This window comes from Trematomus bernacchii, unplaced genomic scaffold (assembly GCF_902827165.1).
Source record: "Trematomus bernacchii unplaced genomic scaffold, fTreBer1.1, whole genome shotgun sequence".
Lineage (NCBI taxonomy): Eukaryota > Metazoa > Chordata > Actinopteri > Perciformes > Nototheniidae > Trematomus > Trematomus bernacchii.
The window spans coordinates 2329471-2345045 of record NW_022987839.1 but is presented as its reverse complement, the minus strand read 5'-3'; the positions used below and the strand labels follow the sequence as shown (position 1 = coordinate 2345045).

Here is a 15575-nt window from a genome sequence, read left to right as displayed (position 1 = left end):
TGAATGATTAATCAATACCGGTCAAATCAAGTTACTGATATGCAACAGTGCCTTTATATTGTCATATCACCTGACCTTAGTTCATTTGTAGATAATGTCATTTATTTCAAACACTATCAGACTGTCCTGTGTGTATCTAAATCAAGGTCCCAGTTTTTTTCCAGGTCTAAAGTGAATGGGTGTGTGTGTTAACTTTTCCAAACTGAGATTCTTTATACACTGTATCTTCTGGTTTGATATGTCTCACGATTTGACAAATTAACATATCCCGCTCTATCTCCCCCCCCTCCCCCCTCTCTCCTCCCCTCTGGGCTTTATCTCCCCCCTCCTCCTCCCCCCTGTGCTCTGATCCAGAACCACACTGTCATACTAACAACTCCTTGGGGACTCTAACTCTGCTTGTCTCCGTGATGTAAGTTCCTCCTCCTCCTCCTCCTCCTCTTCCTCCACGAACCTTTGGCAGTGGGTCCACCAGCCAAACGGACCTCTCACCTCCCGCCGTGCAGACCCCACCCTCCTCCTCCTCCTCACCCTCTTCATTAATGCATGCTTCACAGGACGGCAGAGTGACAGTGTGTGAAGCCATCGGAGTGTCATCTGTTTCTTCGTGTTAATGCTCGCATGCTCACTTTCTTTGTTGCAGATCATTTGTTTGTATTATTTAAAGGACCATAGTGGTGTTTTTTGCATGTTTTAGTCCATTAACCACATTAATCACATCTGCTGTTACATAGTGCCATACCATACATTTAAAATGATTAGGTTTTAACACCAGTAAGGTTTGAAAATCTATTTTAGGAGACTTAAACAGCATTAGTGTGTGATGACGGGGTTATTCTGATGATCCTAGGCTCCTTTATATGAGATGGTTCAAATCCATTCATTCCCTGTGGATAGATCAATGTCTAAAGTCTTCCATTTTTGTAAAGCACTTTGAATTACCTTGTGTTGAAAGGTGCTATATAAATAAACTTGCCTTGCCTTGCCTAAAGAAAACTGCACATTTGAGGATCTAGCTTTTAAAGAGTGTAAATTTAAGTAGGCTTAAAGCTGTTGGTGATTTTTTGCAACATGTTTACTCACAAACATGCCCAAAAAGTCGTTTAGAACGCAACAATGAAAAAATGTGTCACGTTGAACCCATAAGGACCCACCGTGACACGGGGGTCACATGAACTTTAAACGTTCTGGAAAGTTCCTTATACAGCTTTAGCCTTTATTTTATCTCATGAAGTGCCTCAGTGACACACCCTGAACAGTCTGGGTGGGTCATGGTCCAAGACATTTGATTTTGTGTTCCCATGACAACATGTCCAAGATGTCCATGTGCCAGACTAACACATGTGACAGAACGAGCTACATTTAAAAAAGCTTTTTTGTTTGTTGCTAAAGGTAAAATTCAAGCCATTTAAGAATTAAAATGCGTACATAACATGTCCTTTATTACATTTAACCTGTTGTGGAAACATTTATTGATCAAATTGATATGAAACAAATGAGATAAATATCGCTGGTGTCACATCGGGACTTTAACCTTAAACTTTCACAGTAAACCCAAAGTGACATATATGCACAATTAGAAATATTATTATGATCTGCTCAGTTAATTTAGCTGATTCAATTATATTGAGTTGATATGTTCTTATTCTTCAATTAAAAGAATGTTCAAACTAATTTAAACCAAAAAATCATCCTCATTAGTGAAGTTAAAAATAAGAGTTATTTTACCATTAAAGCCCAATGTGACATATATGCTACATTTCAGATATTTGACACTAGGGGCGGTTTCTTGTCAGAAATGTGTTCTAGGTGGTCTATTTAGTCTAAATTATGTTCCCCTTAATTTCCCCAAAAGTAGAAATGGGTCCGGGTTCTTATGGGTTAAAACTGGGAACATGTCTGCTCCTTTAATGACAACATTACTTTGACTAAAACTGAAGCATTCACTGTAATAGGGTTTGCATTTGAAGCAGTTTCAGCAAGTTGATTGTCATACCAAACAGAGAAGAGATGTATTGAATGTGGCTGTAATGCAGACATTTTAATGATGTGACTTTAATTGGATAGATCCTGCAAAAAAGTCGGTATGGTCCTTTAAAGCAAACTCAGTCCATGTGAGTCGAGAAGAGACTCTTTAGGACGTTTCTCTGGAGGCCCTGTACGACAGTTATCTGGTTGTTACTCTAACATTGTGTTTCTATCAGGACACAGGATGGACTGTCAGGTTTTCTCTCAATGTTTTTTCTTTCTTCACCCTTTTTTGTCCATACAGTGTTTTTCTTTTCTCTTCCCTCTTACAGTTCCTGCTAGTCATTTCCTCTCACACTAACAAGTCCTGCAAAGATTATCCGAAGAAGACTGCTGCTACTACTCATCTCTTTCTATACCGTGTGATGCTTGGTGGACATTAACTGCTTGTTATGGTCCATTCTGCATGCTTAAAGGGAAAATCCACAATCAGAGACTCTTACACTGCTATACAACATGATATCAGTCTGTCAGTGCATATTTAAGATGAGTTAGTTTCCTAAAGCTCCGTTACTGGAATATAACATTGATGCCTACATTCTTTTTCTGTTCAGAAGTTTGCGTTGATAGACTCTTTCTGTACAAAAACAAGTAAAAAACGTTTACTATTTTCCCACGCTAAACGAACCCTGCAAGAGTCACCAGGATGACCGAGTGGTTAAGGCGTTGGACTTAAGATCCAATGGGCATATGCCCTCGTGGGTTCGAACCCCACTCCTGGTATCTTTAAGTGAACTATTAATGAACAGGCTAATTGCGAGAACTTGTAAAATCACTAAATACCGTGGAGAGATCCATGCAAAATACATGTGCGGAGTTATTACTGCTACAGAGTGGAGTCATATTAACTTGGATGGTGTAACATAGCTAATGTAATAGCTTTCTCCATGCTGGATTCTCTCAAATGTCAGCTAATAAGAAGCTTTCTGATTGTAGTGGTAGCGCCACAATTCATTTGCAACTGCTTTAATGTTGTTGCGATGAACTCTACTCTACTATTAGGGGACATGGTAGGTGTTAGAGCAAAGCAAAAACAAGTTGGCTTAACACATATCAATTAAGGGAAGGGCAGAAGCATAACAACTGGAGAAAGCTATTACATTAGCTGTTTTACACCGTCCAAGTAAATATGACTCCACTCTGCTGCAGCATGGATCCCTCCCGACTCTGACAGGGTATTTAGTCTTTTTTTTAAGTTCTTGCAACTAGCCATCATTTACTGTATTTGAGTAATGAGTCTTATGCTTCTAGTTGACTTAAAGTTACCAGGAGTGGGGTTCGAACCCACGAGGGCATATGCCCATTGGATCTTAAGTCCAACGCCTTAACCACTCGGCCATCCTGGTGACTCTTGTGGCTTAACTTTAGCTACAGCACCTTGATCTAATCAGTTAAATCACTAAAATCACTACAATCAGTTACATGAAGTGCAGAGTGGGGTATATCAAAAGTACATTTATAAAACATGATCAGGACGTTTGGCTGAACAGATTTCTATTTACTGCCTGAGACAAATTGTATTTCTTAAAACGTTTTACTTGATCAAAGGAAGCTTTGTCATCTGTTGTCAAAGACCAACAGTGTCTAATGTTAATCCTGATGTTTTATACAAGACATCATTTTTTTTTTTAACAGTGTCGTAGTGTTTTACGGTGGATTTCCCCTTTAAAGTTGATCATTGACAGAGAAGTTGATGTGAAGCAGCAGCCTCTCCTGTGCACTGACTTCCTGTTCACTGGTGCATGATCTGTGGTCTGATCTGATGTTTTAGCATCGCATAGTAAATCTTCTATTAACCCACCAGCCGCTCATTAAACGACTACTCGCCTGTGTTTCCGGTGTGTGTGTACACAATCCATCCGTTCATGAACAAATTATTTATTGATGGAGACGCCGCACATCCGTCTCGCAGTTTGTGTAGCACGTCATTTTCTTCTGGGAATATCTTTTCATCCATCTGACTTTCTTCAGTTCATCCTGCCATCGCCATCATCGTGTCATTTCGCAGAGTTGCTTTGCGGGGTCAACGTCTCCTATCCTTCACCCCAAAATCTAACGCCTGGACAAGATCTATTTATAAATCAGACCAGTGGCGTTACCATTCACCCAATCACACTCTGACATCATTCTGACGGGGGAGAAAAACTCACCCACAGCCGCTTGTCTCTCATCTCTTCGTCCTACTTTTTCTCACTTTTTCTGTTTTCATCCAGGACACAGATGTATTGCAGTCTCTTATTTCATCATCATGTTTACCACAGCAGAAATATGCATACATCATTCTAAACCCATTTGTTTGCATTATTCTGTGTCAAACACATCCATCATCGTGACACAAATCGATTTTAAACACACAAACCAGGACAGTTGAACCTCTATGTGACTCCAGCTGTGTCCTCTCACAGCCTGGTCTCCTCTAAAAGACATGTCCATACATTGATACTGCATTGTTAAATCAGTATCGAGCTAAACGTATTTTCTTCCCAGATAAGTTTGTTTTTGACCTATCTCTGTGCATTTCTTTGATTATAGTGTAAGACTATTTTATAAACTGTTCTACTAATTTAAAGTTATGCTTTTAAAAAGAGCGGTACTGATTGCTTAAGAAAAACAAGACATCCTTATAAAATGACACTCCCTCTTAGACATCATTCTTGTTTTTGACACATTATTCAGTCATATTTTGTTTCAAGTTTGTTTAAACATATGTCATACAGTACGTCTGCCCTCTGCTCCACTTTATTTATTAGCTAGTAAGCGAGTAAAGCCTACAGGTGTACTCTATAAACTGATCCACTTACTTCAAATGATGCTTATAAAAACAAAATAATTCCTGAGAAAAACAAAAAATCCTTATAAAATGTAATATAATATCTAAATATAAAACGTCCTCCTTGACATACTTCCTCGGTCTCCCTGCTCATTCCCTTTCATTTAATTTCAAATCTCTCCACTTCCTGTTTCACCTCGTTGCTGCCCCCTCCTCACTGACAGCTGCTTCTCATTGGCAGGACCTTCCTCGCTCTCCAGTGGCTCCTCCTCTGGACTCCTGCTTCCTGAGACCGGCCCGTCCAGCTAACCGCCGCCCCCCCTCCCGGTGGGCCGCCCGCTCCCCCTCCCCGAAGTGGAGCGAGGGCACCAAGAGGAGGTTCACCTTCCCGCCGCCGGGACACCGCAAACCCATCCTGGAGGGCGAGGAGCCAGCGTGAGGCCGTGCTCGACCTCCTCTCCTCCACCGCAGCCTCAAAGACCCAGTACCTCAGAAACCCCCCCACCCCCCCCTCAACCCTACAGACTCCCCAGAGACGGAGCCTGAAGGGGGGGTAGGGATCCACCCTGTAGCACCAGCTGACCATCGAGGAACCAGAACTTCTTTTTTTTTAAGAAGAACCTGGAATGTACTGTAATATCATAAAAAAAAAGATTTACATTTTCCATAAAAGGTGCCTGCACACTTGAGTTAAACATCGCCCCACATGTGTGTTCATGTGTTTAAAACATATATGTATATTTTAGTCACAATTCTGACTTTTCCAGGTGAAAACTAGGTCAACCGATGCATTTGTATGAATTTTACGCAAATGTGTTGCATCTGTTTACAAATGTTCCGGGTTTTTTTTTACGTTGTCCTGCATCCAGTCAATATCGATTTTCTTTTCAATGAGAACACACCTTTTGTTTCTTGATTTCCAGCCTTTAAAGCTTGACTTTCTGTTTTATTTCAAGAGGAGGAAAGACAACACAAGCAAACAAACTTCTGCTTCATCGGGTCTGAAGCAGAGACACATGATGTCATTTCTGATGTATTTCTTTCTTTTTTGGGGATGAATGTTTCACTCTGGTAACGCGTAGAAAAAGGGTGACAACAAACTGAATAACCTTATGCATATTGAAAGGCAGTTGTTCGAATATCAGTCAAATATCTGCATGCCTTTTGAACACTAGCACTTTAGTGCATGTACATACGAGCTCTATAGTCATTTGTGATCACTCGGTTGTGACGGAAACTCCGACCGAGCTGTTGTTTTTGTTGTCACATGATTTGCAAAACAAGAAGAATTTTTAAGTGAATTATTGTACCTACAGGCTGTCTTTGTACAGTTGTTACTATTGAATATGAATTACTTTTTCTTTTGTCAAGAAAAATGAGATTGTGGGGATAAAATATGAATGTTTTAAATGAAAATCTATGTCAGAAAAGTCTAACGAGCTATAGTCTTATGTAAATACTAAATGGAAATAAACATGAATGTGTATTTACAATATCTCCTCATCTGTGTGTGTTTTTGCATCTACTGTATATCTCCTTATGAAACAGGTTAGATATACAGCTCATGATAGAGTGTACGCTCTTTCATTAGACCTGAGTCTGCGTTCTTGGCAGAGACTGATGGATCAGTGTGTGTGTGTGTGTGTGTGTGTGTGTGTGTGTGTGTGTGTGTGTGTGTGTGTGTGTGTGTGTGTGTGTGTGTGTGTGTGTGTGTGTGTGTGTGTGTGTGTGTGTGGTGTGGATTACAGTGCAGACCACAGGATTACAGTGGGTCAGGAGGGACAGACTCACACACACACACACACACACAGCGAATGTGAATAAGAAGATTGTGTCCTCCCAGAAGTGAAATCCTGTTGCATCATGGTCCTACATGTGTCACCTTACTGATGATACTCAGCTTGTCACGCAAGATAAAAACCAGTAACATGCATTTACACTGAATTATTTAAACATGACCTTAGTGAGGCGTATTGCTTTTTATTTCAAAATACAGGTACCTTCTAGCAACAGATCCTTTTTCCCTCCAGACATTTTGCAGTAGAAAAAGTGTTACTGTAACATTAACAATGTCTATGTTCAATTAAATTGTCCTAATTATCCAGCATACTATATCTAACATAAACTAAATGGAAAACTGGCATCATTGATTTCATTATTTACAGATAGAGAGATAAAAAGGGACCATGCATGTGTCTTCAAAGGAGGAGTTTTTTTTATCTATAACCTCAGGGGGTAATGTTTTGTTATGTTTAAGTAATTCAAACTCTTTTGAAGCTGTGAACTGGCAATAATCTAGCAATATGATACCACATGCTTTCAATTAGAGAAAGAAAAGCCTATGTATGTCTGGGAGGCGTGTGGCGTAGTGGGTTGTCCGTAGGTGTTCGGATCAGGGGGTAACAGGTTCAAACCCCACTGCAGTCAGCATGTCGTTGTGTCCCTGGGCAAGACACTTCCCTGCAAAAATGCTCCTGTGGGGATTGCCCACAGTATTGAGTATGTAAGTCGCTTTGGATAAAAGCATCTAACAAGTAACATGTAATGTAATGTATGTGTTTCAACTGAGTCCAAAAGATGGACATATCAACCAATCTAAATGGCGATATACCACTATCGGTAAATGAAAGTAAATCTGATGAATGACATTTGAGGTGCATGATATTGTGCTTTTTGCTTCCAGCTAATAGAGACAAATATCACAATCTTGCTTTGCTCCTTTTTAGCTTCTCATGTCTAAGTAGAAAATACTACACAAGACTGAAATCTGTACATTTCAACTGATGTCTTTCATTAGAGAACTTAAAGCTGTTATTGGCTCTAAAGGGAGGGAAAGCAGTGAAGAGAGTGATAAAGAGGCAGAGTGCTGGAGGCCTGCGTATACCTTTCGCAGAGTTATAATGATGAATAATTAATGCACCAACTGCACTCTGGGAGCTGCTGATGGCACCCAGCAGGTCAGCGGAGAGGGAGGAAGACGAGGATGCTCTGCTTTTACTTCCATCCGCCGGAGAGGAACCCACCGCTGCTGAATTATTTATCCCTGAAGTCCCTCCACACACTCTCACATGCTACTCTCTCTAAACACTGGACGCTGCTTTAATGTGAGATGTGGGCTGCAGCAGGAAGGGCGTGACCTCGAATACTGTAGCAGCCCTGAACCAAGGATGGAGAAGGACAAGTCTTAAACCACTTTAAATTTAAATCTGTGGCATTTTCAGAGGTTGACGTTTCTGTAGGTGGCACTACAACCTCTGCAGCTTATGAAAAACATTTTAGCCTTTGAGTTCCTGGAACAGTTAGAAGCTGAATGTGTCTATAAGTTTGGATTTTTTGTTGGTAATCTTTTGTTTTGGAAAATAAGGATGCGAATATTTTTCATTTTCTTGAAGTCAAAAATCCCATAAAAGGACCAAAAGGAACAATAGTCTTTTCATCGATACGTTTAAGCTTTGCTGTTTTTTGTGATCCTGAATACGTACATTTTGTCACAAATATGAAGTAGTTATTTTTTTCAAGGCTCAATAATTTCCTAACAGTCATTTCGATTTACTTAAACAGCTCAATGATGTATTTGGTGCTTTAGTGAGTATTTACAGAACCACGGTTGTATGTATGTGCGCCAAACTAAAAACTACATTTTCCATTTGCATTGTAATGGGATACACAGCAATATAATTTAAAAGGCTTTGGATACACAGAAAGTTTGATTCACAATCAGAAAAAGACTGAATATCTGCAGAAGTATCCCTAATTACCTTATTTTTGTGTGCTTGTAATGAGATACAATTTCCAAATGGGAATATTATATACATGACTGTAAACATCCTAAATGTTGTCTTAACAATATTTTTATATAAACATTTTAAAATTGTATCTGTGATTTATGGATGGCTAGGAGGAAGGAGTTAAATGAAAAACTGCTTCTAATTTCAGAATGACCTGTTTAAGACTTACTATAGTCCAGCGTTTCTCAAAGTGTGGGGCGCGCCCCACTGGTGGGGCGCAGAGATGTGATAGGTGGGTCGCGAATGGACGTGATGAACGGGAGATTTAAAAAAAAAATGTTTTTTTAATTAATTATTTGGACCTCAGGCCGGAATCGAACCTGGGTCCTCGCGGGCGGTAGTGGACTGTTACAGCCGGAGACTCGCAACGGCTGTGGACTTTCACAGCGCCGCTGCGCCGGACCCGCCGGTACCGGCGCAGCGGAGCTGTGAAAGTCCACGGCCCACCTATGCCAGAGCCAGCGGCCCACCGAAGGCAGCAGCCCACCGGGAAAAGTCCCGAATCTCCCGATGGCCAATCCGAGCCTGCTCACACACACACAACTGAAACCAAAATAATTTACAGACATATGTAAAAATCTCTCATACACACATGTGAATCGCTCTCACACACACACACAACAGCGCTGCAGTCAGGAAGAAAAGCAATGTGGAGCGGCACCTCACCACTTCATAAGGAGTTTAACCGTGACAATCCCGTTTGTGTCCCCCCACTTTAAAAATAGGTCTATGTTTAGAGAGAGAGAGAGAGAGAGACAGAGAGAGAGAGAGCACACCTTTATCTATTTAATATAGCCTGGTTGTAAAAAATAAAGTAAGAAATCATTCCAATGTGTACTATAGGACAGTAAAAAATAAAAACAACAGTTTAAAGGGGAGTGATTAGTAAAATATGCATACATAGAAAGAAAGAATGCTAACTAGGTAACATAAGATAAGAATAAACCAGTTTAAATGATTTGTTATTGGTTGTGATCATATTCTAAAGATGTTTGGATTATTGAAAAGTCTACAGCTCCCTTTCATCTGAGTGTTAAGAGCTGTATCCATCAATTCATGTTGTGCTCAAAGTGCTCCAGATTGATGCATTTCACTTCAACATTTAAAAAAACATCTTCACGGGGTTGCATGCCCCCGGACCCCCCTAGAGGAGGTGAGGACCCCCCTAGTGGAGGGGAGGTCCACCCCCAAATAAAGCAGGTTAAAATAATTAAATTGAATGCATGTTCTTTTAGTAAACACTGCAAACGGGTCCCACAGACCCAAACAGCACACAAAGGTTAAAGGTCAGCATATCATCATGTTAAAATGTGCTAAATATATACACTGCAAAAAAACAAAAAAAGAGGAGTAAAAGTAGCTCACGACTTGTTTTATTTTTTGAAAGTAGCCCTCACCCTAAAAGGTTGGAGACCCCTGCTATAGAACGATACATTTGACAATTTTAAGCTTGGCCTACCATTTTATTGGAGCGATGAGGAACAGGTGGGGCTTGAAAAGGCCCACCTGTTCAAAGTGGGGAATGACAGAAAAAGTTTGAGAACCACTGCTATAGTCTGACTCCATGCATGATTTAAAGTTATTTAAAATACGCTGCTATAATTAATGATAAGAAACTAAAGACTAAAACAAAACTCTGAAAGGGCGCATGGCTAAAGCTACTTTGACCTCTCATTGGTCAGTGTGAGCTCTGGCCCCGCCCACCAACATGTCTCGTGTTTGCGCAGAAACAGCTGAGCACGTTCAGTTTCTGCATCTGTTTACTCACATAATACGTATGTTGTATATCGGAATCGGCGACTTGCAGATGTATCTGAAAGGTAAGTTATGTGTTAGCCTGTTAGCTAGTAACTGGCAGTGGCTAACATGTGTCTGTTGTTTATGTTTGTTAGCCTGTTAGCTAATAACTGGCACTGGCAGACATGTGTATTTTGTTTATGTTTGTTAGCTTGTGACTGGCAATGGATGACACAGTGGTCATATTTTGGGAGATGTGGAAGGAAGCTTCAGGGTTTGGTTTACATCCCAAAAAAGCACACACTACCATGTTTGCTCTCAAAACTTTCACTCTGTACTGATGAGTCTGGTTTATCATCTGATGTCTGATCGCCCCATAGTTGACCCACACAACTTTACAAAGTCACCTGATCCAATTAACTGATAAGAACAAATTAATTATGCATCAGAAAGACAACTGGATGTTTGTTAATGACAAATATCTGCCGATCCAAAGTGACCATTGTGTCTTTGACAGGAGGACAAACCAGGTATCTAAAAGAAAGTAAGTCACATAGTTTTGTAATAATACTTTCAGAGCTGTGAAACTTTCTTATTCATCTCTACCTTTTCAGCTTTGAGTCCTATGGAGCCAACAGTTTAAAATCCAAAACTGCTGATCCATGTATAAATCAAAACTGCAGGACACAAAATGACATTTTTATTGGAGGAAGAAACTCCAACAGAATAATTATTATGAATCAGTTTTCTCCTGGCCAAACGATGGTGACAACTACCTGAGATGAGTATTTGATGCATACTGAGTTTAACATTGAGTGCATAACTTCCCTCAGTATTAAACTAACTCCTTAAACAAGATCAGTTTGAATATTTGCTCTGACATTTGGCTGTGATTGAAAAAGATAAGAAGAGCTTTGTTTTCATCTCCGGCTGCGATGACTAATGCAGCGGAGGCTGTCTGGGTGTCTCTGTGAGATTGTTTGGAGCAGTTTCCCCTCGTGTTCCCAAATCTTTGTCTGTTTGACTAAATAGATGAGACGAGCCTCTCTTTCTCTTTGCCTTGTTTTGTGGAGTTTGCAGCTGCTGTCTGAGGACTCGGCTGACGGTTGAATGTGAACTCTGGGGATCAATGTGCAGACACTTGAAGTCCAGTGGATAAAACAACAAGCTCTGGCCACTGTAGAGGAGCACAAATGTGTGTCTTTTGGAGATGTGTTGTTTAAAAGCAGCAGGAAGAAGGACTTGTATGTAAAATGTCACCGTCTTACTTAGATTGCAGCTGAGAAAAAAAGTTCAATTAGTTCTCTCCATTCCTGACAACAACATATTTAGTACAGTAGGAAGTCACACAATTTCCAAAAGTCAGTCTAAAGCTGCAGAAGACGTTCGTCATTTTTCTAAAACACCAAACTTGCCACAAAGAAGAGGACTTTCATATCAGTAAAGGGAGAGGTTTATGAACCCTTTGAAGACAATTACATATCAGCATGTATAATCTGACATAGATAAAGGAGCATTTGATTCACTTTTACTAAAGAGCCGTCGTTCTGCATGTGTCCCGCTGACAGAATGAACCTTTCTGAGGCTCCACGCTGCCTCCTCGTTCAGCGTGCAATCTGTCAGAAAAAATTGGACCCCAAATTGGGAATGCCTGCAGCTGTGAAGGCCTCCGACAGACAATGAGCGACACAATGGGCCTGGCTGTGCCATTCGCTGAGAGGTTGTCATGCCAACGATACAAAAAGCCCCACGCTCGACCAGGAGCCCAGAGGAGACTTTGCTTAGAGGCCCTTCACTTCTCCTCACGTTCTGTTAACATCATTATTCATGTGAAGGAAAAAAATGCCTGTCATCTTCCTGCTGAGGCCGCAGAGCGTGGCTGCTGCCCGTCTGTTCAAGCTGGGTTTTTAAGGGATTTTAGCTCCGCAAGAAGTGAACTATTAATGTGTGAGTAAACAGAAAGTCCCATTGTGCTGAGGAGTGTGACGGCAGCTTGAACTCTGAACCAAACCAGCAGGACCGTCGCTCAGGCTGGCGTCGGATCAGAAACAATATGCTCAGCAAGGAAAATGTTTTCACAATACACAGAACCAGTTAACGGCTGAATATATTTATGATTTGTAGGCGTTGTGGAGGAGGTACTCGGATCCTTTCGAAGTTTCAACAGAAAAATCTAAAATACTCAATCAAAAGTTGTGCATTCAGTATTAACTTAAGTAAAAGTATTAGTTTTATCAGTAAAGCTGGGTTAATACAATAATGTGGGTAATGTTGAGACAATGCTCTTGATTGTTTACTATATAAGAACATTTTAAAAGAGTACTCCTCAGATTCAGCATTGCAATAAATACTTTTCTCTAAAAAGAATACTTTAATATATCCCTTGTGTCAGACTTGCAACGGACAGTTTAAAATCTATTATTTAGAATCAAGGCAGCAGAACCAGAAATAATAGTTTTCACTAATTTTATACTCAGCAGTTGAGCGATTTGGGCTTCATGCGCCACCGAACAGGCCCCGCCTCCAACGCTGTATCCAGTTCTCTTTATACACCGGGGGCCCCAACCAGTCAATCTTTACAAAGCCTTGCATTTTGTATCCGTATAATTAGATGCTTTTTAAATGTGAGTAATTTGTAACTAACTGATAAATACATGTAGTGAAATAAATAAAATACAATATACCCCTTCGAAATGTAGTGGAGAATAGTAATAATGAAGCATCAACATTCATGTATTACCCTCTGGAAATGGGAATATTCAAAATATACAAGACATGTACCAAATGTCTTGCTCCCTGCTCAGTATTAGTATGCTTCATTTTCTGGCTGATTTGTAACCTGTGGTTGACCTCAGCTATCTCAATTCCCTCTTCTTCCACATGCAGTAACATTTCAAAGTAAAAAATGTCCAACAGGCTTCAAGTTCAGTTACACCATCTGTCAGTCTTTTGAAAAGCAAAAACAAAAAGACGCCATTCATTTGGAGCCTCCTTGATTCTCCTTTTGTTTGTGCAATTTGCTTTGGATGAGCCCATGCTTGCTCACACACACACACACACACACACACACACACACACACACACAAACCAAACTCTTCTCTCTCTCTCTCTCTCTCCTATCGGCTGCTAGATCCTCTCTCTCTCTTCGATCTCTCTCTATGCTCGTCTCTCTCTCTCTCTCTCTCTCTCTCGCTCTCTCTCTCTCTCTCTCTCTCTCTCTCTCTCTCTCTCTCTCTCTCTCTCTCTCACACACACACACACACATCACAGTGGGGCTTTGCATCGACACAGGCTAAGATGTGGTGAAACCGGCTCACACCACCTCTGAGCCAGTCTGACATCCAAAACAATGACGGAGGATTATTTTGGGATGTAATCCTCCGGCAGCTCGGGGTTGAGGAGGAGTGACAACGCTTCACACATGTAATAATGTTCTGCTTTCATTCCAAAACAGTGTACTGTAGAATCATTTTATTTTAAATGTATTTGCAGTATTGTCTTTTGTATAAATTAGTTTTTTGCTAAAATGCTCAAAACACATTCAAACGGAATGTAAAATGTACGCGTCACCAAACCACCAAAAGTGCATTTAAATTTAAAATGTAATAACTTATTAAGTTTTAAATTGGATGTTAAATACTTTGTGCATGTTTTGAATGTTTCATGAAAAAATAATAGTTTGGAATAGTTGTTGGATGTTACTTTTTAAGAAATAACTTTCATACAGTTCCTTAAATAAAGAAAAGCAGAAACATCCACATCACATGGTCAAATGAAATGTTACCAACACTTATATCTGATACTTTCACCATCAAATATCCGCCTCAGGTTTCACACACAGCGACCTTGTGTCTGTAAATGGATTAAGGAGATTACATTTCACAAACTGTGACTCTAAAGCATCGATGTGGGCAGGGAGCTGCTGACGGAGGGACAGTCAGCTGGATGTGGACAGACAGCGACACACACTCCAAACATCAGATTGTGATTACATTAAGACACACAATGAATAAGGAATAATCTGCTCTGTTATTGTAAAAATGTATATCATCTAGATTGCATGCATCTATAAAGATTGGGTTGTGCAGAAAATAACTGCCAGCCTTCAGTGTGTCTTTTAAATACAATATAACAGAAATAGTTTCAAGGCTTGTATTGTCATGTGTGCATAGACAGTGTAGTTATGACAATGAAATGATTAGCTCACGGGCTCCTCCAACAGTGCAACACAATAAAACAGATGTGCAAGTAAATAACATATAATATAATGTAGAGGACTGATTCTGATTGCATTGCAAATATAATATTAGTTACATTTACACATTTTATTCTAGGATTTATCAATGAATGCAACATCTATGATTGAATGATTTGATTGATTTTAATACCAAGTCCATTTTCCATTTTCTTTTTACAAACCTTCACAAATTATGGAGGGATTTTGTGGAAATATTGGCTGAATGTATGTAGTCTTGTTCCTTAGACTGGAAATCTATGGCCTTATGTGTGTTTTTATGTTTTTTAATCTGCTTGGAGTTTTTTATAGGGTTGCGATCGGTATTGTGGCTTTGAATTGGATTTTTTTATTTGAGTGTGTGTGACTCAGTATGAGGATGAAATGGAAGATAACAATTATAAATTACTTTTAAGCATAATGTGTAATTCAACAGCATTGTTAAACCCTCTTAAATGATCAAAAATCTTACTAAAACGATTTTTGACAGACGCCTAATTGTATGGTATATTGTTGTTAATAAAAATATGTTATGCTTTCAATTATTTTAAATAGGTCCAGAGAGGCCAAAAAAACATCTTATCTGTGTGGCGTTGTGAGGTTACAAAACATCTGCAGACTGCTGTTGTGGTCAGAGGAAGAAGAGGGTTTGAAGGAGGTGGGGGTAAGGAGGTTGTCATGGAAACCCGTTCTCCGTTGCTGGGGGTGATGATGTAATATTACCCATCCCCGTGTTTCACACACACACGCCTCGCTGCATGCACGTGGAGGAGACAGATTCAATGAAACAAAGGAAGTCCACAGATTGACCCTCTGAGCTACTTTTATCACAAAACTGTCGATCTTTTTTCTCATTTTTAAGACAACAAATCCTTGTACATTTCGAAGTAATCCACTTAAGATAAAACCGCCCTCTTGTTTCCTCTCATCCTGCGGTCTTTGTCCCCCATACTCGCTGTGTGTGTTTAAGTGTGTGTGCTCCGTACATCATTATTAGGCTTCTAGAAAGACTTAGAAG

The 15575-nt window shown here is 40.0% G+C and overlaps 1 protein-coding gene and 2 non-coding genes across 3 annotated transcripts in view; 2 read left to right on the top strand and 1 right to left on the bottom strand.

The window, feature by feature from the left end:
* LOC117500269 (microtubule cross-linking factor 1) overlaps window positions 1-6293 on the top strand; it is a 74997-nt gene extending 68704 nt beyond the window's left edge. The window contains 1 exon segment of the mRNA XM_034153080.1: window positions 5040-6293. Coding sequence (XP_034008971.1) covers window positions 5040-5237 — 198 coding nt within the window. The 3' untranslated portion in view covers window positions 5238-6293.
* trnal-uaa lies at window positions 2669-2751 on the top strand. Its single transcript has one exon. It is a non-coding gene; the product is annotated as a tRNA-Leu (tRNA).
* trnal-uaa lies at window positions 3292-3374 on the bottom strand. Its single transcript has one exon. It is a non-coding gene; the product is annotated as a tRNA-Leu (tRNA).
* Window positions 6294-15575: the final 9282 nt, after the last annotated feature.